The sequence below is a fragment of the Eublepharis macularius genome, chromosome 8 (genome assembly GCF_028583425.1).
Source record: "Eublepharis macularius isolate TG4126 chromosome 8, MPM_Emac_v1.0, whole genome shotgun sequence".
NCBI lineage: Eukaryota > Metazoa > Chordata > Lepidosauria > Squamata > Eublepharidae > Eublepharis > Eublepharis macularius.
The window spans coordinates 501,330-523,920 of NC_072797.1; the positions used below are offsets into that span (position 1 = coordinate 501,330).

The 22,591-nt window shown below is 58.6% G+C and overlaps 1 protein-coding gene across 1 annotated transcript in view; it reads left to right on the forward strand.

Moving 5' to 3' along the window:
- NPR2 (natriuretic peptide receptor 2) overlaps positions 1–22,591 on the forward strand; it is a 30,205-nt gene that overhangs the window by 4,766 nt on the left and 2,848 nt on the right. Inside the window, exons 2-15 of the mRNA XM_054986357.1 lie at positions 12,772–12,974; positions 14,276–14,389; positions 16,683–16,818; positions 17,089–17,183; positions 17,628–17,757; positions 18,220–18,304; positions 18,818–18,938; positions 19,143–19,217; positions 19,323–19,400; positions 19,676–19,780; positions 20,011–20,082; positions 20,443–20,602; positions 20,766–20,921; positions 21,833–22,001. Coding sequence (XP_054842332.1) covers positions 12,772–12,974; positions 14,276–14,389; positions 16,683–16,818; positions 17,089–17,183; positions 17,628–17,757; positions 18,220–18,304; positions 18,818–18,938; positions 19,143–19,217; positions 19,323–19,400; positions 19,676–19,780; positions 20,011–20,082; positions 20,443–20,602; positions 20,766–20,921; positions 21,833–22,001 — 1,699 coding nt within the window. The remainder of the gene's footprint in view (positions 1–12,771; positions 12,975–14,275; positions 14,390–16,682; positions 16,819–17,088; positions 17,184–17,627; positions 17,758–18,219; positions 18,305–18,817; positions 18,939–19,142; positions 19,218–19,322; positions 19,401–19,675; positions 19,781–20,010; positions 20,083–20,442; positions 20,603–20,765; positions 20,922–21,832; positions 22,002–22,591) is intronic.

The following is a 22,591-nucleotide window of genomic DNA, read 5'->3' on the forward strand; positions in this document are numbered from 1 at the left end:
CTTGCTTGTGCGAGTGCCATCTTCTGGGCCCAGTTCCAAGGGGTGGTTCCAACCCTGAGGACCTGGGACACCTCCTGGGCTGCCCCACTGCCCTTTTGGTCTGAGCCCAACGTGAAAAGAGGGGGCCTTCTTGGTGATGGCGCCCCACTTGCACAGTGCAGCTCTAAGGGAGACCTTCCCGGGCCCATTGCAAGCGGGAGAGGATATTTTAGAGGCTGGCATGTAGGCTGGGGTGGCAGGGGCCGTCTTTCTTCCCAAGCCATCTCTGATTTCTGTCTCTCTCTGCCTATTTCTGCTTTTACAGATAGGCAGCCCTGGGGGCCTGGTTTGGGTGGGAAGGAGGGCCAGAAAGATTTTGAGACACAAACAGCTGTTGCTGATAAACAAGCCCTTTGCTGTGCTGAGTGGAAAGTGCGGGAAGGCTGGCCTCCGTAGCCCTTCTCCAGCCCCCCCCCCCCCAGCATTCTTGTCTGTGGCTTTCAGGAAAGAGAGTGGGAGGGAGAGCGCTGAAGCAACTCCCCCCCCCCTCTCAGTGCACGGGATATTTGATCTCCCGTCATCAACGTTTGACAACCAAAGATTTTGCCGCAGCTGTCGCAGTTTGAAAGTACCAGGCAGGCAGCAGGCCACGTTGGGCAGCTGCGTTTGTGGAGTCCGACCCGTGATCCCTCAAGGTCACCACGGTCTTCCCTCCAGGAGGACTCGAGCAGGGGGGCCTCCCTTGTGCATCACTTGCTACTGTATTCTTTTTCTGCAGTTGGGACCTGCCCTGGCCCTTAGCTGCGCATGAAGCTGCAGTGTACTGCATTCTTGGATCCACGTTTGTGTGGCCTCCTCCAATGCCTGGCAATGGCTCTCTGTGGCCTCAGGCAGAGGGCCTTTCCAACCCCTCATCCCTCATCCTTTGGTGGGGCACTGAACCTGGGACCTTCTGCGTGCAGTGGAGACACTGGGCCAGGGGCCCCTCCCCAGAGCCCCCTGGAGACAGGAATTGCTGAGTCAAGGGCCCCTCCCCCCCAGCAGCACCCGTCTTCCTGATTCCGCCTGTGATCCAGAGTCCTGCGTGGGGCCAGATCGCATCTGATGCGGGGCATCTGCTCTTTGATCTCCTGGCGTGTGGCCGTGTGTGTGTGTGTGTTTGTGTGGGATAGCTCAGGGACTCCAGCTGGGGAAATGAGGAAGCCTCCCTTGCCGTGCCCCTTCTGGGGTAAAAGTAGCGCGGAGTGCGTGGCCCTGGGGCGAGGGCCCCTCCTTCCACAGTGCCACAGCCCTGACCCAGGCTCCCCCCCCCTCCGCAGCTTTCAAAGGCTCTGGGACCCACCAGGGAACCAGATCCCAGAGGGGGGGGGCAAGTCTCGGTGTTGCCTCTTGGGCATCTGTCTCTGCATCCAGAGCACTCTGCTGGGGTAACTTGCTTTTTAAATGTGGTGCAGGGAGGGGGGCAGCAGGAGTACCAGGAGGCATTTGACTCTTCTCCACGTACCGTTTGGCTGATCAGAATCTCTCCCCCCCCCACCATTGAGCTACTTATGCACATGGGAGACAAACCCTCTTCATGTTTTCCCCTCCCTTGGGGCCTTCCGCGTGCCTGCGGGGGGGGGGCGGAGGGAGGGAGAATGGGAAAGTGGCCGTGCTCTCCTCCAGGGGCTCTGGTCCCAGTCCCACTGCTCCAGTCCCCCTTGGGCAGCTGTCCGTCATCCTGAAAGAAGAGGCCTGGCGGCCTGGCCCCAGGTCTCCTGCGAAGCACAGAGCCCGGTGAGAGGCATCGGTGATGCTGTCCATCGGGTTCCCAGTGTGGTGGTGCCCCCAACCCCTTTCCTGTTGCTCAGGAAGTAGGTTTAGAAGGGGCACGTGGGGCCGGGAGGGGTGCTTGCCCAGCAGGGCTCCTGGTTGGCGGCGCAGATCAAAAGACTGTTGTTTCCCTGGGAGCTGCTGCCAGGTCTTCCTCACTCCTCTTTCCCAGTGTATATTTTTAAATCACCCCCTCTCCTTCCCTGCTCTCGGCCTTCCTGTCCGTGGCTGAGTGGCTCCGCCTCCTGCAGCGGCCATTTTGTGGTTGTGCCTGCCCACCACGCTGCAGCAGAATCCCAAAGGGGCCCACAGTCTCCGAGAGGTTGGGGGACCCCGGCCAACAGGCAGAGAAACACCCAGTGCCCGGGGATTGACTTGCCTGTGTGTATGAGGGTGTTACGTACTACTGTTTTCATCTCTGAGCCTCTCTCTCTCTCTCTCTCTCTCTCTCTCTCTCTCTCTCTCTCTCTCTCTCTCTCTCTCTCTCTCTCTCTCTCTCTCTCTCCTGGCATTCATATTTACTGCTTGGATGTTGTACCAGGTTACAGATTTTCTACCAAAAATCAGCACTAAATTCTTCAAAGGATGAAATTTACAAATCCAGATTTTATTACTGAAGTGAACTTTGAGCAGACTTGGGATAAAGTGCTGCTCAGGAGCTTTCTGTATCCCTGCCTTGACCTTCTAAGGCAGCTTGTAAGCTTACCGGTTCAACAGCTGTGATGCTGCCACGCCTGCGCAGCTCCTAGCACTCTGCGGAGGCCGCTGGTAACGGCACGCTTTAGCCCTTACCCGCTGAGTCGTAAGAAACAACCTGCTTTTCAGGAACGGGCTGGGATGCTCTTGTAGCACCGTCTGTGTGCAGGGCTGTGTACAAGTTGATTTTATTTATTTTAAAATATTTATATGCCTGTCTTTCTCCCAAGCCACTCTGGATCCAAGATGGGTAACAACTGTATAAAACCAATTAGATTTTTTAAATTAATGTTAAAACAACATGTATAGCCAGAGTATGTGTGTCTTCACACCCAGTCTTCAAGTACTCAGTTACCCTTCAGTGACTGAGTTCAATTCAAGCTTCGGGTTACTGCCTGGAAAGCCATTTGTGGCCTTTGACCCCCATAGGGACCCCCATGCAGGTGCGCCGGTCTGCTGGGCTCCTCCGTGGCAGCTCTGCCCATCCGAACACTTCGAAAGGCTCCACCCTGCAGCCGCCTCCTCCACACGCATTGCTCATGCGCGCTTCTGTCATTCCCGTGCTTCGCGCCAGGCCACTTGGGGCCTGAGATGGGGCGATTCTTTCCGAATTGGCCTGGTGCAAAGCATGGGAGCGCTCTTGGGACCCGCACGTGGCGTCGCTCCTGGAACTGAGATCGAGGAGCGGAGTGCCGGGAGGGGAAGGGGCCTGGCAGCCCTTGTTTGGCCAGTCCAAAACTTTCTCTGCCTCTGGGAGACTCATGAGCAAGACGGAGAGAAGCCCCTGTGGCGTTTGAGCACATCTGGAGACGGAGGCTTCGGGGTGACTCTGGTCAGGCCAGATTCAGACCTGGGTGTGCCTTTCTGAAGCCTGGAGTGTAGATCATTAATCTCCTGGCAAAGGGTACACCTCAACCATGTTTTGGGTTTGTATGAGGTATAGTATACCAGTAAAAATACTGCTAGAGAATCTTGCCTCCATTTCATCCTTTTATTAAAGCATAATTGTTTCCATCTTTAACAAGAACTGTCTTAAAAGGGCATCATCCAGTAGTTCTGTGTAGAGAATTAAAAGAGAGTGAACGGTTGAGCCCAGAATGATCCTTCACCAGGTCACAGGCAAAGCGCATCTTCAGAGGAGACCCCCCCCCAGATCAGTTCAGCTCTCCATATTTAGAGCTTTCCAAATGGCCTTCCCACAGTAAATAGCTGTCCCACCTCGCAGGGATGATAATCCTGGCTAAATAGTCATCCTATAACCTTAAGTACCAAACAAAGTTAACTATACTCAGATATCTTATTAAAATGTATAAAAGCTGTTTTTGTTCATCCCAATTACTTTTTTATTGTAACAGAATATCAGAATCATTGGTTACAAATTTTCCATGCATGTGACTGTAGGACTGCAACGAACACACCCCATCTTTGAATTATATCTTCTATCTTTCAGTGGGCAGTTGTGGGTGGGTAGCTATGTTCATCTGCAGTAGAACAGCAGGATTAGAGTCTAGTGGCACCTTAGACACCAACAAGGTTTTCAGGGTAGAAGCTTTCAAGAGTCAGAGCGCCTTTCTTCAGATACCCTGGGAAGAAGGCAGTGCCGGCTCTCCAACTGGACTCAAATCCTTTGTGATTGTCTTAGTCAAGACTGGCAGCGGGTCCCTTATATTTCTGCTTGTGACTGTCACCATTTTGCTGTCTGTTACCTAGCCCCTGCAAGCAGACTCCTCTTCCAGGAACGTGCCCAGTCCTTTAAAAAAGCCATGTAAACTGGAAGGTTTTCTGGTTGTGGTGGGGCAGACAGGCAAGGGAATCCACTTCCCTGGGGCTAGGAGGAGAGCCAAGGGTCCCTCTGGGAAGTGAAAGGATGGGCAGGCGGCTCTGAGGAGCCCACCCTGGGCAGGCAGGGCAGGCCCTGAGGGAAGGGGTGTGGCCCTTGGCTCTCGAGCCAGCAGCGATTAGAAGCAGCGTGGTAGGGGCAGCAGGCCAGCCACACAAGGTGCTCCTTAAGGTCAGCCTCTGCAAGCAGCAGCCTGGGCTGGTTGGGGGTGGGGGCTGATGCAGCAGCCAGGGGGGTTGCAGGCCATGAGGCAGGAAGAGTGCTGTGAACGACAGAGGCCAAATGCACAGCGATTTGGTGTGTGCTTGGGGTCATCGGAGTTCAGCTAGACCTTCGCCCAGCTTGCTATGAGCCCCACTGCTGCCACAAGGGGAGTGAATGGGAGGGGCTGTGGTGGGTCAGTGGCAGAGGCTCTGCCTGGCACCCAGAAGGGCCCCCACTCAATCCCGGGCAGCATTTCCAGATCTGTGGGTCAGGTAGTAATGACGTGAAAGGCCTCCTGTGCCGAGTGGGCTGCTCTGCCCTTGATGGGCCAGGGGCAGGCTCAGGGGCTCAGTTCTCTTTCTTCCCTTGTTCACCCCCCCCCAATGCTTCCTGGGGTGTTTTTAAAACCACTTGCTGATCTAGGAGGACCTGACGTCCCCTCCCAGGACTGCTAACGTTTCTCAGGAAGCTCAAGAGGAGGACTGTTGGGGAGTCCAGATGTAGCCGCCACTAGGCTGTGCCACGTCCCCTTACCCTCTGGGCGGGAGGGGGGAGACCTGGCACTTACCTTAGCGCTGCTCTCACGTGTGTGTGTGCGTGCGTGTGCACCCAGCCTGTGCGATGACGTCACCTCCGGGAAGTGCAACCTTTCCCCTTGGCCCTGTTCCAAACCCTGCTCCTTCTGTCTGGGAAGCAGTGAGGTGGATTTCCAGGCCCCCTCACTTGGGGGTCTCCCCAGGGAGGAGGTGAGGCCAGAGCTGGTCAAACACCAGCAGAGCCCCCTTTCCTCCTTGCCAAAGGGGCACTGCCTCCCGGCCCCTCCCAGAGTGCCGATGGTTCTCCCTCTGGACAGATTCGAGGGCGGGGGGTTGCCAGCGAGGCTGATGGTTGATGGCGCACCCCATCTCGCTGGGTGTGTTTGTGCAGGGAGGGTTTGTTGCTCAGCAGTGCAACTGTGGGAGCCTCTGGGCAAAGGGGACCCTGTGGCTGGTTTGGGGTGTGCCTCAGGGGGCCAGTCTTGCTCGTAGGGCATGGCAGGGGGAGGCCTCGACTCCAGCTGGCCGAGGGCCTCCGGAGCCTTGGTGGTGCTGCCAGTGGGGCCCAGTGGGACGTGCGGGGAAGGGCTGAGTTTCTTGGGGGGGGGTGTGTTTCGGAGGCCTGCTGCTCAGAGCTGGCTGCAGCTGCCGTTCCTCTTCCTGCTGCAGGCCCGGTGCCCTGGGATGCTTGTCATGGGTTAGTCGTGCCAGGGAAGGAGACGCCCCCTCTTTCCTGTAACTGGAGCTGCCCTTCGGGCCCCTCTGTTTCCAGTTACACGGCCAGGCAGAAGGTGCTGGAATCCAGGAACCTGCACATTCTTTCTGCACAACCACAAATCCAAACATGTTTTTGTGCCATTTCAGGCCCTGCTGGCTGTGTGCAGAGGAGAGCGGGCAGCAGGGCTCTCCCCACAGCTCCTTCCCAGCTCTGCGTCCCACCAGGCCCCCTTCCTCTCCAGTCTAATGCGGACCAAGCCCCCCTCTGCATATCGGGCAGGCCAGCATTTCTGGAAAGAGGCTTCCTGCCAGACGAGGAGGGCAGCTCTTGAGCCAAAAGCCGCCAATGGGGGTGTGGAGGTCGCCCACCTCCCCCCCCCGTTTCCAAGCGTGGGCCTGCTGATGAGTTTCAGACGTCTCCGAGCAAAAGCGGGCCTTGGGCTGGGGCAGAAGCCTTGTTGGGGGGGGGGGAAGGAGCCTGGACCGGGCCGTGGAAGGGACCGGGCAGCCTGTGGGCCACCTGGGACGATTATTTTTCCGAGGGGAAGGTGCATTGCCCCCGTTGCGCAGATACGCAGCGGCCAGGTCTGTGTCAGAGGGATGCCCTCTGGCTTCGAAAGAGCCCCTCGCGGCCTGCTGGTCAGGCGTGTGCTGGGTGCAGGCTCACGTGTCGTCTCTGCAATGACAAACAGCCCCAGGAGCCCCTCCTTGGACCAAGGCACAGCATTGGCCCTTCGGCTGGGACAAACACTGCGGGGAGATAAGAAGGAGGGTTTGCGAGGATTTCGTGGAGGGTGAATTTAACTTTCTGTGGGCTGCAGAGGGGAGGGGCCAGTTCCGAAATGGAATTTGATTGGAGGGAGAGCGAGTCAGTTGGTGGGGCGGGAGTTGGAAGTGGACAGTTGGTGGCTGAGTTGAGGGAGGGGGGTGGCTCTGAGGGGAGGGGGAGGTTGGAGTTAAACCCCAGGAAGAAAGTTTCCTGCCTGCCCTATACAACATCCAGCTAGGGCAGGAGTATAGAGGAGGAGGGAGAGAGAGTAGGGGTTTTGTTTGTTTCCTCTTATGTTATATATTGTTTCCCGTTCACTGCATGCTTGTCTGGGTGGAGTTATGATCTTAAATAAATTTTGTTGACTAATGAAGGAATGAAGACCCTCTGTTCCACATGGATCCCCAACCGCTTGGGTCCGCTTGGAGGGGAGAGAGAGGTCAAGGAATACAAAGGGGGGTAACCAGAGGGAGGTTAGGAGGCTGTCCCGCCTAACCGGGACCCCATACAGGGGCAGTGGTGGCAGCAACTACCCGCCCGGAGACAGGAGACAGCCCCTTTCAGGTGCCTGGCCAGAGGCGGAAAGGGGGGGGAGGCAGAGCGGGGTCTACCAGGGGGAGGAAAGGCCCCGATTTGCCACAGATTTGTTTCCTTGCCTGAGGAGGGGGTGCTCCTGAAGCTCGAGGAGAGCTGGCATGATGTAGTGGTTAGTATGTCGGATTAGGATCTGGGAGAGCTGGGTTCGAATCCCCATTCTGCCATGGAGGCTTGCTGGGTCACACCCTCTCAGCCGAACCTACTGAGGGGCAGAAAGCAATGCTGTAAGCCCCTTTGGGGTCCCCACTGGGGAGAGAAGTGGTGCATCTATCCCTAAGTAACAAAACAAAGCTGTCAGGCCTGCTGGGCTGGCTGGTTTTCTCCCCAGGTTCCCATTTCCAGCTCCATAGAACTGGGAGCCCCGTCCCTGGCTGTTGGGCGGGTCAGTGCAGGGTCAGGGGTGGGGTGAGGGACAGGACTGGAAGGTGGAGATGCCCAGCCAGGAGTTGAAGGATAGGGGCGCATGCCCCCTCTCCGTGCTCCTTCCCAGAGATGAGCCCCTGCCCCCAACTCCCCCCTCACTGCTGGGGGGGTGCTGCTTCAGCAATGCACCCATGGCAGTGCAAGGGCTCAGCTGCAATGACTGCTGCAGAAGGATCCGCTGCAGGAAAGCAGGTTTGGGAAATGTGGCCACGGCTGCCTCTGGTGCCTTTGGCGGCTCAGCTGCAGCCCTGAGCAGTGACGGGAGCAGGAAGGGCACCAGTTTTGGTTTATTAATTAAAATGGTTATATCTCCCCACCCCTCTTAGCTCAAGCAGAGAATAAGCCATTGCAGAAGAAAACCAAATAAAACAAAAACTCCAACCCCGCCCCCCGCCCCAGATAGCGGCTGTTCAAACTCCCATCAAAAGCCCTGGCAAAAAAAGAAGCCGAGTGGCCCCTCCTGAAGTTCTCCAGGGAAGGAGTTCTCCAGGCCTCAGCAGCAGCAGCAGCAACAGTGTGCGCCTGTGCCACCCTTCTGGAGGGATTAGTGCCCCATTCAGAGTCAGCGCTGTTGTTATTCCCACAATGCAGCTGGGGAGCTGGGCTGAGAGGAGGGGCTGACCCAAGGTCACCTGCTGAGCTCAAGGCAGTAGCTGGATTCGGACCAGCAGGGTGCTGATTTGCAGCCCAACCACTTAACCACTATGCTACAGCAGCTCTTGTTCCAGAGAGTGGGGGTCTTGGTGGAGAAGGCCAGGGTCTGATGGGTGCCAGGAGACTGAGCCCCCTAAGTGGGGGAAGTGCTCTCAGGCGGCAGCGTGAAGACCATAGTTGGCGCTGGCAACATAGGGGAGGAGAGGGGCCTGTCAGTGCGTGGGCCCCAGGCTATGGAGGGCGTTAAAGGTCATAATTGAATTAAAGGAGGGGGGCTGCCAGCCAGCACAGCTGCCTTAAGATGGGGCAGGATATGTCCCCGTCGGCCAGCCCCTGACAATAGCCAGCCTGCTGGACCAGCTGCAGTTTCTGGGTTGTCTCCAAGGGCAGCTCAACATGGAGCGGGTTACAGTAATCCAGCCAAGAGACTACAGAGGCCTGGGTCAGGGTGGCCTGATCGGATGAGTCTAGGGAAGGAGAGGGGGCTGGAGGGCCGGACGAGGCTGGCGGAAGGTGCTCCTGGCCACTGCCCCAGCCGGCTTTCTGCACAGCCAGGCCGGGTCTGTGAGCAGCCCCCGGCTCTTCTTAACCTGCCCTGCAGAGGCCAGATCTGTTCACGACAAATGTGGACGCAGCCCCTCCAAAAGGTCAGCCTCCCCGACCGGCTTCACCTCTGCCTGGTGTGGATCCCATACCAGCAACAGCAAACAAGGCCAGACCGGCCGCCAGGGGGTGGGCAGGGCACCTGGCAGGCTTTGGGGCACCACGACGCCTGCCCAGAATCGGCTCTGCAGCCTGGCTCATTCTTTTCAAGCTGGTCGCTGCAGTCTTCACCACTGGCACCTCTCCATGGCCTTGGGGAACTCTTGGGGAGTTCAGGATCAGGCTCGACTTGCACTGGGTTATTTACAGATGCTGGAATTCCATACACAGGCTTCTTACACCTGAGAGGGCCCATCCAGCTCCCTAGTAAAGCGGAGGGCGGGGAGTCCAGCTAGGCTTTTGATGCCTGACTTGGATATTCTGATAAGCTCCAGTCACTGACAACTCCTGATTGCACTGACTGCTGTTTGGGCTGTCCTCTTTGGAGGTCTTTAAGCAGAGGCTAGATGGCCGTCTGACAGCAAGGCTGATTCTGTGAACCTGGGCAGATCACGAGAGGGAGGGCAGGAAGGGTTGCACCAGTGCTTAGTTCTCCTGGCCCCTTCTTCCATGCCCAGGGTAAGGCCAATTGCCACCTTGGAGTCAGGTAGAAGTTTTCCCCAGGCCAGTTTGGCTAGGGACCCTGACGGTGTTTTGCCATCTTCTGGGCATGGAGCAGGGGTCACTGGGGTGTGTGTGTGTGTGTGATTGTGAATTTCCTGCATTGTGCAGGGGGTTGGACTAGATGACCCTGGAGGTACCTTCCAACCCGAGGATTACAGAAACTCTGTGTGTGGGGGGTGGGGTGGGGGCGGGGGGGGGCGATGACCATAAAACTTTGGAGCTGATGAACGTGAGGCAAAAAGTACATGGATTTGCAGGTGAATGTTCTAGTTGAATCAGAAGGCAGCCAGCAAAGGCAGAAGGGGGTGTATTCTGAGAATGAAGGGAAGGCCTGGCAGACAAGCTGGCAGGTGGAGCAGGGAGTCCAAGAGCAGACAGGGAAGGGCAAGCGGTGCCAAGCAGAGGCTCTGCCCCTGAATCATGCCTTCCCACCCCCGGTAGTAGTTAGAAGAGGCAAAGAAGGAAACCAAATGAGGAACCTGGCAGATCACAAGTAATCTCAAGAGATGCGCAGATGAAGATCTTGGGAATCTGTGCTGTTTTGTTGTGCTGTTTATAGAGCACCTTTCCCAGTGATACGCAAAGCAGATTACGCAGGGTAGGCCAATACATTAAACATTCAATAGAGAATACCATTGCGTAAGGATCCCAGAACTTTGGAATCAAACAGAAATCTGATACAGAGCCGAAAACAAAACGTAAGCTGACATATTGCACAATGTGGGACTGCCCAGTAGGGGCATGCTTACAGCAACAGACAGTACACAGTACTATAGTCTATAGCCCCATCCCATTCCAGCATGTTTGAGTCATTTCTTTACAGCCCAGCCTTATTACCTGTGTAAAAAGGCCCTCCTGGATAATTGCTTTGCCTAGTTTGCGGAAAGCCATGGAAGAAGAAGGGTGGAAGCATAGCTGGAATAATGAAAAAGGAAAATTTAAATTATGGGAGAATCTTGAAAAAATGTTTACTGTGTTCTAGCAGCAACTTATGTGTCTGCTGTATATCCTCCCATGGAGAAGGTCATTAAACATACCACTACAATGTATGAGTACTGAGGCCAGAAAGATTCTCTCTAGCTAAGCTTGCAGCCTACAGAGCCCTTTAGGAAGTGGGCTTTGCTTTGCCCCACCTGAGATGTCAGTTTGTGGTTCTTTTTCTTTAAGGCAACCATGGGATTTGCTCTGAAGTGGAAAGAAGAATGCAAAAGTGTAGGGCAAATGTGTACTCTTGGCTGGCTTTTGAAGTCAAGTTGTGCAAGAAGCGGGGGGTGGGGGGTGGATTTGATAGAAAAAGGGATAAACTGATTGCAGGTTTTCTAAAAGGATGAAAGATGCTCTTTCATCTTATATAATAGATGCAGCAGGACAAATTAAAAATCTTAAAATTAAGGTGCAAAAATTCAAAGGACTAACAGGGGACAGAATTGGAACAGGTAAAAAAAGCAGCAACAACAATCTCTTAGGAAATCCTGAAAGAAAAATTATTGGCAGTTTATGAAGAGGGGAAGGCAGAGAAGACAACTGTCGCAGTATTTGAACGAGCCATCCTTTTCCATTCCCACTTTTAAAGACCAAACAGTTCTCCTGGGTTGCAGAGAGAATAATAACATAATAATAACATTCAATTCATATACCGCCCTTCAGGATGACTGAACACCCACTCAGAGCAGTTTACAAAGTATGCCATTACTATCCCCACAACAGAACACCCTGTGAGGTGGGTGGGGCTGAGAGAGCTCTGAGAGAGCTGTGACTGACCCAAGGTCACCCAGCTGGCTTCAAGTGAAGGAGTGGGGAGTCAAACCCGGCTCTCCAGATTAGAGTCCTGCGCTCTTAACCACTACACCAAACTGGCTCTCAATCAATGGCACAGCAGACCCAACTGCAGAAATGTGCCGTCAAGTTGTAGCCGCCTTATGGCAAACTCTACTGGGGTTTTCAAGGCAGAAGACAACTGGAGGGGCTTTGCCTTTGCCTGTCTCTGTATAGCAGCCCTGGTCTTCCTTGGAAGTCTCTCGTCCAGTTACTAACCAAGGCCAACGCTGCTTAGCTGCCACAACCTGACATCAGGGCACCACAGATTTCTGGCTGGCCTCCCCCACAGCCAGGCTTCCAACCCCGCTCTCCCATGCTGGGGAGCTTCTCCACCGACGTTGTTGTTGAAGCCCTGTTTTTTGCAAGTGGTTACTGGCCCGTTCTCCCCCACCCTGGTTGCCTGCCCTCCTGTCCTGTGTTTCTTTTTTTGGATCGGATAGGTATAAAATGCAGAATGGTGCCCAGCTGTGTCTGGAATATGTGGTTCATGAACGCATGGCACCTTGGAACAATAAGGATAGATTACGCATGAGTAGAATTACCCACATGTACTTGCAAATGTAAGGAGCATTATCCACCAGTACAATGCAAAAGAGTAAGTTGAACAGACAAACAATCTTTCCCCAACTGAGCCTGTACAAGGTGTAATGCTACGGCTAATGTCTTCGTAAACTTGTATTTATTTACCCTATGGCATTGTTTATGGCAACGTCCTTGATACCGACTGTCCTAATCTCGCACTGTGTAATCCTCCTTGAGTCTCAGTGAGAAAGGCAGGCTATAAATGACATAAATAAATAAATAAATAACAATAAATTAAAAATGCTGAAAAATGGATCCTGGGTTTTGATATTCTCACAATATTTTCTTCAATTTACATACTGAAGAACTAAGTTGAAAGATTCTCTATCTTCATAGTAATAATAAAAGTAGCAATCATAGCAGCAAACGTCAAAGTAGCCCTGGATAGGAAGGGATTGTATCTTCATAACAATCTGAAATAGGAATATAATTATATTATACAAAGTCTAATTTATTATAATAATAACCAGCTACAAAGACATTCAGTTCCTTCAAAATACAGAAACAGACAGCAATAGGCCATGACAATTACCATGTGCCGTTTCCTTGTTCTGGTGTGTGCGAGAGAGAGCGCATTCGCAACGGGAAGCAGCAGCCGGGGCTAACACTTTCGTATGTTGCCTTCGTGTGGTCGTCGGGTGGTGTGCCTTGCATGTGCAGATACACTGTGGTGATTTTGCTCCTGCGTGGTCTGTATTTATTCCAGGGTGCTTGTTCTCTTGAAGTACATATTCCAGACCCAGTTGGCCGTTATTCTGCCTTTGGGGCCGATCGAGTCCCGGCTTTGCCTCTCTTGTCCTGTTTTTGAGGGCCTTCCCTCCTTTCCGGCTTTTGTGTATCTGACTCACACTCTGGTGGCCTGTGTGCTTTCTCCTCAGTGGTCTACATCTGTGGGCCGCTGGAGATGTTGCACCAGATCATGCGCCTGGCCCAGTGTGAGAGTCTGACCAACGGTGACTACGTCTTCTTCTACGTGGACGTTTTTGGAGAGAGCCTGCGTGCCGAGGGGCATCGGGAGGCAGCCAAGCCCTGGCAGAGCAAGGAGAGTCCAGAGCTGGGCAGCCTACGAGAGGCCTTCCAGGTAAGGCCAGCACTGTGTGGGAGGGAGGAAGCTTCCTGAGAACAGGCCGCCCCCCCCCGGGCGTGTGGCAGTGCGGCCGTGGCAGTGTGGTGGGGGCTTGGAGGTTCAGTGTTGAACACAGAGCCAGGGCACAGCCCCAGAAGATGTGAAGCAGTTACAAACATGGCAGTGCAGAGTAAGCACCGCTGAACGCGGTGCTCTGCCCGTATGACACAGAGCTCCTTTGTGAGTACCATAGTGACCGCAGTGCCTCTGCTGGGGAGGTGACCTCCAGACCGGGGCAGTGTGAGGTCTGCCTTGGTGGTGGAAGGGATGCCACACACACCCAATCCAGCAAGGAGAGGGGCACTTCCACCCTGCTGAAGCCAAGGGCAGCCAGTGTGGCGCCTCCATTTGATGTGTCGACCTGAGTTGGTGTTGCCCAAAGAGAAACATGAGGGCGCCGTGTGGAGCCGGCCCTCAGGGAAGGGGAAACCCGCTCTCTGCTGTCCCACAGAAGACTCAGATGTGTGCGTGTGTCTTGTAGACAGTTGATGGGACCGAGAAGGAGGGGGCCAGTCTTGGGCCTGTGCGTCACAAAGACGCACAGCCGCACCTCCTGGTCCTGGTAAGGCAAGCCTCTTGGCATGGGGCATCACCAGAGACCCCCTGAACAGAGCAGGGTGTGGAGTGGCCCAAGAGCAGAAGGGGGGCGAGGGTAGCGGCCAGCACAAGCGTGGCTTGAATAGCAGCTGCAGGGAGAAAAGGCCCCTCTCAAGAGGAGGGTGAAGCAAGGAACCCCCCCCCCCATTGCCATTGCCATAGCTCCGCCCCACCCTCCCAAGGAGCCTGTAGAGCCAGAGAAAGGACGGTTACGGGGTTGGAGCCCCTTTCTTACAAGAGAAGTCTAAAGAGTCTTGGACGTCCCTGTTTAGAAAGAAGACGATGGAGGGGGACATACAGAGGTTTAGTGGATGGGAAATATATTCAGGACAGACAAAAGGAAATACTTCTTCCCTCGAGGAGCAATTAAGTTGCAGCATGCACTGGTGTCCACAAGCGTGGATGGCTTTAAAGGGGGATCAGAGAGATCCGGGGGGAGAGGCCCGTCAGTGGCTGCAGGCCATGGGGAGTCAACCTCTGGAGCTGCCCCCCCCACCCCCCGGTGCCCTGCTTGCTGGCTTTCCAGGGGCCTCCGGTGGCCCCTGTGTGGAGCACGGTGCGGGCTGGCTGTGCCCCCCCGGTGTTCTCCCCAAGTCCTTCTCGTGTGCCTGGCACGCAGCCTCTGCTCTGATCTCACCACCCTCCCCCTTTCATTTCAGACGGTGTTGGTGATCACGTATCATGAGCCCCAAACCCCCGAATACCAGCATTTCCAGAACCAGCTGATCCTGCGAGCCCGGACAGAGTTTGGCGTGGAGCTCAATGACTCGCTGGTAAAGCCTCGCCCGCCCGCCCGCCCACCCGCCCGCCCGCCTTTCCCCTGCTTTCTGTCACTGTGGGTGGGGTGTGGGGATGAGCGGGGAGAAGCCAGCCTGCCGGGGCAAACATCATTTCCCTCCTCGGGGCTGGGAATCTTCCCACGGTGGGGACTGCTGCTCTGGGGTCCAGGGGGGTGCAGGCAGGGGCAGATCTCTTCTCCTTCAGCCCGCCCTGCTGTGTTAGACCTGCCAGCTGCAGCGGGCCCTCTGCTGGGCCTCTAAACAGAGCTTTGGACCCCTCTTCCCCTGCTCTGGCCCAGAGGCCTTGGTTCCTTGCTGACCCAGGACATCTTCCAGTTGGTGTGCATGCACAGCCCTCTGGGGTCCTCTTGCTGCGCTCACCAGATGGGTTTGGGGAGTGTGGGCAGCCGGAAGCCCACAGACAGACAGACAGACAGGCGCCAGCTGCCCCTTGGGGACACTCCCCTGGCTGGCTACTCAAGCTGCCTGCGGGGGGAGGGGGTGCTGGGGTGCTTGTAGCCAGCCACTCATGAGACTGGCTCGCAGCCCCCAGCGTAGGAAAGGGGCTTAAAAGGACGAGCAGATGGGGAAATGGTCCCCATGCCCCCTTTTAGAGGGTCCGTGTGTGTGTGTGTGGGGGGGGCAGCCACTAGCACAGTGGCGGGATCTGGCCAATTCCAGAAGGGCCAAATGGGACCGCCCGCTTTGGGTCTGTCCCTCCAGGGCTCTTCTTTTTGGCCAAGGCAAAGCCTGGAGCGCCTCGCTGCCTGCTCTGACTGGGAGAGCTCTCCCCAGCCCTTCTCCAAGGGGCTCAGTCACCTCCGTGGTCCGGTGGTCCTCCCAAGTCCTCTTGCTCCCCCCAAACTGCTCCATTGTTCCACCACTTGGGGAGGGGCCGTGGCTCAGTGGCGGAGCCTCTGCTCGGCACACAGGAGATCCGCGGTTCAGCCCTCAGCCTCCCCAGGTAAAAGGACCAGGCAGCAGGTGAAGGCGGTAGACCTTTCCCTGCCTGAGACCCTGGAGAGCCAGGGCCAGTTGGAGAAGTCAAGACGGAGCTTGATGGACAGGTGCGCCATGCAGCAGAGGCAGCTTCCTGTGTTCCCACCCACCCACCTACCCATCATGTCCTTCCTTCTTGCCGGGCTGATCTGGACCTGCCCCCCTCCCTCCCCCTCTTATCCTGCTCCCCAAATGGGCATTGTGGCCAAAGACCACCCACCTCACACCCATCCCGGAGCTCTTGTGTTTGAGGGAAGGGGGACTCAGCAAGCCTGCGACCAGACAGCGTGTTACTCAAGGGCGAGGGAGGCCTGGGGCGGGGGGGGGGGGCGCAGAGGTCGGGCGGGTGGACCTTCTGGTGTGGGAAAGGAAGCTGCGCCTGTGATAGGGATCGGCTGTCTGCCCAGGGGAGGCTGGGGCGGGGCGGGGCTGGGCTGGGGCGGCCTGGGGTGCAGCAGGAAGGTCACGTGCCTGGAGAAAGGGCAGGGGGGGGAGGAAGCGGAGCAATGTCCTCCCCCTCCTGCACCTTCAGAAAGGTGAATTGGGGTAATCCGAGGGAGAGGGGCTGGGACTTCTCAGCACACAGCTGGAACGAGAGTCCCGCGGGGCATGGGCTGTGGACTCGGGGAGACCCTTGCCGAGTCAGGAAGCTACCTGGGTGCCCGTGGGCTGGTCAGTCTCTTGCAGCCTAACTCACTCCACAGGGTTGTTGAGAGGACAAAACGAGTATCGTAAGGAAAAATTTGCAGGCTTACAACAAAGGCCAAGGAATGGAGGTGGAATCCAGATGTGGAACTCTGTTGCAAATGGTTGGGAAGGGGATTGGGGACAGGCCCGTCCTCTGGGTTCACAATGGGCAGTCTTTTCTAATGCACACAAACAGTTCTGGAGGTTGTCTGAAAGGTTCTGGCCCCGTGGGCGGCTTCCCTGGCTCCTTTCTTGGGTGGGCTCTCAGAGCCGAGCATCCTTGGCGCAAGGGGGCTGCCAGATCCTGCCAGGAGTGTGACCGCTGGGGACAAAGGATTGCCATCTGGCCTCAGCCAGGGCCAAAGCGAGTTAGGAAGGAGCCCTTGGTCTGGAAACCCCACCCCCACCTTTCTGGCTGGCAGATGGTTTGTGATGGACCTTGAAGGCCACCACGTGCCACTCCCGGGTGCTCTGCCAGCCCCGCTGGGCCTTGGGGATGACCCCCAAGTGCAAGGCAGTGGCTGACCATAGGGCAGGACAGGGCAAGTGGGGGTAAGAGAGTGCCTGACCCCCCTCTCCCTCCCCCCCCCTCGCATGGCAGAAGAACCTGGTGGCTGGCTGCTTCCATGACGGGCTGCTCCTCTATGCCACCGTGCTGAACGAGACGTTGCGTGAAGGCGGAACCAAGCGTGATGCCAGCCGCATCCTCCAAAAGATGAAGGGCCGGAAATTCCAGGGTATTGGATGCTGGGGGGTGGGGGGGGAGGCAAGATGGCAGCGTGGGGGAGGGGCGGGTTGGTGCACAGCAAGGAGGGGGCTGCTGGGAGGCAGCCAAGCCAAGCCAACCCAAGCAGCAGCCAGAGCAGCGGGAGGGAAGGAGCAGGTGGGCTGGGCTGTGGGGGGAGGGCTGTGCACAGGGCCTGGCAGCTGCTTCTCGTCTGGATGCCCGCGTGGCAGCTGGTGCCCAGGGCCTCGTAGAGACGGTGCGCTTCTCCTCCCCCCGCCAGGCGTCACTGGGACTGTGAGCATGGACAGCAACAATGACCGAGAAACGGATTTCAACGTGTGGGCCATGGCGGATGTGGAGAGCGGAGAATACCAGGTAGGGAAACGGGCGAGGGTCCAGCCCCCCTCTGGCCCGGCTGAGAACCCAGCAGGGAGGGGCCTTGCTCTAGCCATGCTGGATGTTGAGCAGAAGCTGCAGCCCCCCAGGAAGGGGCAGGGAAGCAGACCGCCCCCCCCGGCCCTGGGGCCCAGAGCCTGCCTCTGTGGAAGTGGCGGCGGGATGGGCTGCCAGGGGAGGGAGGGGGCCACGGCCAGAAGCCTAGGTGGCTTGCGGAGGAGGTCGGAGTGGTCCAGGGAGGAGAGGTCCCTCAGGGGTTGCTTGCCAGGGGGCTGAAGGGCGGCACGCTCCAAATGCCAGGGCGAGGAGGCGGCATCGGCGTCAGGGGCAGGCCTTGGCCTCTGGGCCCTGGTCGGCTGCTGTGTGTGACAGGATGCCGGGCTGGAGGGACCCTCACTGGCCGGGCGTTCTCCCTTCGGATAGGTGGTGGGCCATTACGTGGGATCGGAGAAGCAGATCAACTGGCTGGGGCCCATCCAGTGGAAGAAGGGGGGGCCTCCCCTGGACAACCCGCCCTGCGTCTTCGACGTGGACGACCCCTCCTGCGACAAAAGTGGGTGTGCCCAGAGTCCAGGGGGCCTGACCTCTGCCCCTCACTGCTCCCTCCAGGCAGGCCGTTCCTCTCCCCTCCCGGGTGCAGAGGGGAGGGGAACATGCAGCCCCTGTCTTACCCGGCAGTTTTTGGGAAGGCTGACTCCTCAGCCTCTTCGGGGCGGGCTGGAGCGTCCACCCAGGCAGTTTCCACAGTCTGCCCCCCCTCCCCCAGAGCGCCCTCCTGGCCCCTTCCGAATGGGCCCCTGCTGCTCCGGTGCCAGCCGGAGACGTTTCCCTCCAGGTGGTGGCCGTGGGCAGCGGCTGAAGTGGGGCTGGTCTCTTGCGCGGGGTGTGCCGCTGCCCCCATTGCCCGCAGCCCCCGGGGGCCTCCTGGGCGGGAGGCGGGGCAGCCCTGAGGGAGGGTGGGGGCTGTGCTCGCTCAAGGGTGCCCCCCCCAGCGCAGTGTTGCCTCCTTTTGCAGCTCCTCTCTCCACCCTGGCCATCGTGGCGCTGGGAGGCGGGCTCACCTTTATCATGTTCGGGGTCTCCAGCTTCCTGATCTTCAGGTGAGTGAGCGCCAGGTGAGAGCTCCCCTGACCAAACCCCCACCGGGCACTGCCTGGTGAGGGATGCGGCGGCAGCATGGGGCGGGGGGGGGGCCATGCAGTGGTCTGACTCTGCGCCTGGCTGGCATGCCTTGGGCGCTTTGGCTTGGCGGAGTGGTGCCGTCTCTGGCTCCCACCCCCAGGGTGCTCCCAGTGGCAGGGCCCCAAGCTCCCCCCTGCCGGCCTGTCTCTTTCGGGCTGCAGCCCTCGGCAGCAGGCCTCGCTTGGGGCTCCTTTGCTGGCTGCATCCAAGAGCCTCCAAGAGCTGTTGTGAGGATAAAATGGAGGGAGACGCTGGACACCACCAGGAGACCTTGGAGGAGATCTGGGGCAGACATGCACCGGATAGATGGGGGGGGGCGCTCCTTGAGAGGCAGGATCCTGAGTCCAGTGGGGGGGAAACCCCCCCCCAGGTGTGCCTGGGGCTGGCAGGCAGCTCTCGTGTCCTGATGGGCGGGGCCGCTCTCCCCGCAGGAAGCTGATGCTGGAGAAGGAGCTGGCGAGCATGCTGTGGCGGATCCGTTGGGACGAGCTGCACTTTGGGAGCTCTGAGCGCTACCACAAAAGGGCAGGCAGCCGCCTGACCCTCTCTCTGGTGAGGCCCTGGGGAGCCCCTCCCCCTTCTGGAGGCCCCTGCTCCAGGTGCTGGGCAGCATCGGGCCCTCCCGGTGTCATTTGTATCCAGACTGTGCTGTTCGGCCCTTTGTGCCCGGTCGCGTCCCCTTCTGAGCTGCCATACTTCCCAGGGAAGGGGCTTGGGGTTCGAGTCATGACTGTTTCTCCTCCTTCCCCCTCCCAGCGTGGGTCCAGTTATGGCTCCCTGATGACAGCACATGGCAAATACCAGATCTTTGCCAACACAGGACTCTTCAAGGTGAGTGGCTCTGCTCCGGAGACCCCTCCCGCCCGCCCTTCACACTCCCTGCATTCTGCTCTCAGAGGTCGGAGCAAAGCAGCACATCTTTCTGACTCCTGGCAGGGAAACGTCGTGGCCATCAAACATGTCAACAAGAAGCGGATTGATTTGACGAGGCAGGTGCTCTTCGAACTCAAACACGTATGTACCGAGGGAGGGGGCAGAGGCCACCCTGGAGGGCTTGGGGGGCCAGCCTACGCTCCTGGGATGTGGTGTGGTGGTTGGCCTCTGGTGGAGCCAAGGAGGAACGGGCCCAGGAGTGCCATCCCAGGGCTCATGGAGGCAACCCTCTGCCCTGCCTCTTCATTCAAATCCCACCTGGGTGCCAGCCTTGCCCCCGTTGTGCCAGTCGTCCATGGGGCTGTGGCAGGAGGCTCAGCAGAACTGAGAGAGGTTCTGCGTCTGCCCGGTTGCAGATGCGAGACATCCAGTTCAACCACCTGACGCGGTTCATCGGGGCCTGCATTGACCCGCCCAACATCTGCATCGTGACTGAATATTGCCCCCGGGGTAGCTTGCAGGTAAAGGAGGGGCTGTTGCGTGGGGGCCTCCTCTCCTCCCGCCACGGCCAGGGGACTGGAGTGTGTGGGGGTTGGCAGCACGGGGGCGCTGTGGGCAGGGATCGCCCTCCCCTGATGGATGCCAGGCCAGGCGTTCTCTCATAATCCCCTCCAGTTGGGATGGGCCCTTTCCCACCCGGGGGGGGGGGGCTGCTGCATGCTCATGTGTCTCCACCCTCCCCCCCCCCCAGGATATTCTGGAGAACGAGAGCATCAATCTCGACTGGATGTTCCGCTACTCGCTCATCAACGACCTGGTCAAGGTGAGGGAGGGGGGCGGGGAGGGCCTTTGCTGAGCGTCCAGCCTGGGCCAGGGAGAGCAGCAGGGAGAGCTCCCACCCCCGGAGGCCTGCCCTGGCTCTTGACGGGGCCTTCCTCCGCTGTTCTCATCCCACCCCCTGCTGCCCCTCCCCTGGCAAAGACGAGCAGGGAGTCCCCGGCCCCAGTCCAGCTGGGTGTCCGTGGGCCTGCCACCGCTGGGACCAGCTCAGGCTGTCCTCTCAGCTTGGCAGCCCCAGTTGCTGAGGCCGCAGGCTGGGGCTGCCCAGGCTGGCACACGGGCCTCTTCCCTGGCTCTTGAGGGCATCCTTGGCAGCCTCCTCCTCCGCCTCTGTCCGGCACAGGGCATGTCCTTCCTGCACGGCAGCATCATCGGGCACCACGGCGGCCTCAAGTCCTCCAACTGCGTGGTGGACAGTCGCTTCGTGCTCAAGATCACCGATTACGGACTGGCCAGCTTCCGGCAGAGCAATGAGGGCGAGGGGAGCCATGCCCTTTACGCCAGTGAGTGTCCTTCCTGGGGGGGGCTCCAATCTGGGACTGCCGGGGCAGCAGCACCCCCCACCCCCCGGCTGACTAAGCACCCACGGCAGCCACGCCTGCCGTTTCGTGCCCCCCCCGCCCCCGGTCTCTCCTCCTGACTCTTCCCCTTTCCGCCGCTCCCTAGAGAAACTCTGGACGGCACCTGAACTCCTGCAGCACTGCCACCTCCCCGCTCCTGCCATGCAGAAGGCCGACGTGTACAGCTTTGGCATCATCCTGCAAGAGATTGCGCTGCGCAACGGGGCCTTCTATGTGGAGGGCATGGACCTCAGCCCCAAAGGTGAGCAAGAGCCCCCCCCCTAAAGCCAGAGGCGGCCTCTGTTTGGCCCCAGCTCAGCAGGCTCCTCTCGCCCCCCCCCCCCAAGTGGGAGGGCTGCGAGGGGCTCTGGGCTGCCTGGGGAAGGGTGGCCGGCCCCGCAGCAGACAGGGGCCGTGGTCCTGGGCAGCACGTCTCCCTGCGGCAGGCAGGCTCCTGGGGCATAGTGCTGTGCGCGGGACTGCCCTGCCCTGAGGCTCCGTTGCCCACGTCGTGGCCCTTTCCATGCCCTCAGGCGCGCAGTTAGGGGGCGGGGGGAGAGGTGGCAGCTGCTGCTCCCTAGAATGGGGCCTTTGGCCCCGGCTGTCGGGAGAGAAACCCGGTGTGGTTATTATATCGTCTTTATTTTTTGTGCACTTCATTGACCCCCTGCCTCCCCCCCCCAGTGGGGACCCAAAGCCGCGCACGGCCTTCTTCTGTCCTCCATTTTATCCACACGAGAATCTTGTGAGGCGGGTTAGGCGGAGAGTGTGGGACTGGCCCAAGGTCCCCCTGCACGCTTCTGTGGCAGAGAGGGGGATTTGAACCCAGGTCTCCCAGATCCTCGTCCCACACTCTAACCACTACGCCACACTGGCTCTCCACGGGTTGACCGGCGCCACTCAACGGGGATCGGCTTCAATATTGCTGCTGCTGCTGCTGCTGACTAAGTGATTCTGCCCACTCTGTGTCTGTCTCCCCAGCACTGTGTCTCCCCCCCGCCCTGGCACCAGGGTGCTCATGCCCGCTCTCATGGTCTCAGTGGCCCAGCCATGCACCCGCCCCCTGGCATGCTCCCCCCCCCATCACTCTCACGCCATAGCCAGCCTGGCCTCCATTCCACCCAGTCCATGCGCTCACTCCTCTGCACCCCCATGCCCACCTCCCCCCCACAGAGATTGTGCAGAAGGTGCGCAACAGCCAGAGGCCCTACTTCCGCCCAACCATCGACACGCGGGCGCACAGCGAGGAGCTGGCAGTGCTGATGGAGCGCTGCTGGGCCCAGGAGCTGGCCGAGCGCCCCGACTTCACGCAGATCAAGATGTTCATCCGGCGATTCAACAAGTGGGTACTGGGGGGCGGGGAGGCGGAGCAGTTGGGGCAAGGGGGTGGGGCTCTTGTGGGCACTCGGGCTTTGGTCCGGGGAGCGGAGCAGAGGGGGGGGGAGCATCGCTGCCCACAGGGATTGTCTCAAACCCCCAGGCAAAGGGGGAGCCCAGAGAGCGGCCTGACGCCGCCACTGGCCACCCCCCCTGAGGAAGTTGTTGTTTCTGGGCGCTGTCCAAGCGGAGGCCCCGTCCCCCGCCACTGGTGGAGCAGGACTCCCTCCCTGCGCAGCCCTGGTCTGCTAGACAAGGCAGGCATCGGTGTGCTTCTGGCGTGGGTCCAGTCCGCGCATCAGCGCCCCCACCCCGCACAAGGCACATGCCTCCCCACTGAGGAGCAGCGGCACTCCTGGGCCTTCCGGGGATCCCTGGGCTCAGCCCCCTCGCCTCGCTGAACCGCCCAGAACCCGGGGGTCCTGCATGGCCCCTCCCCAGCACTTGGTGAAACAAGAAAGAATGGGGGTGGGAGGGGGAGGTGGACCCCGACCCGTCCTTGGCTGAGAGGGAGCCGTGTCCTGTGCGGAAGTGGGAACTGTGCCCCTCCACCCG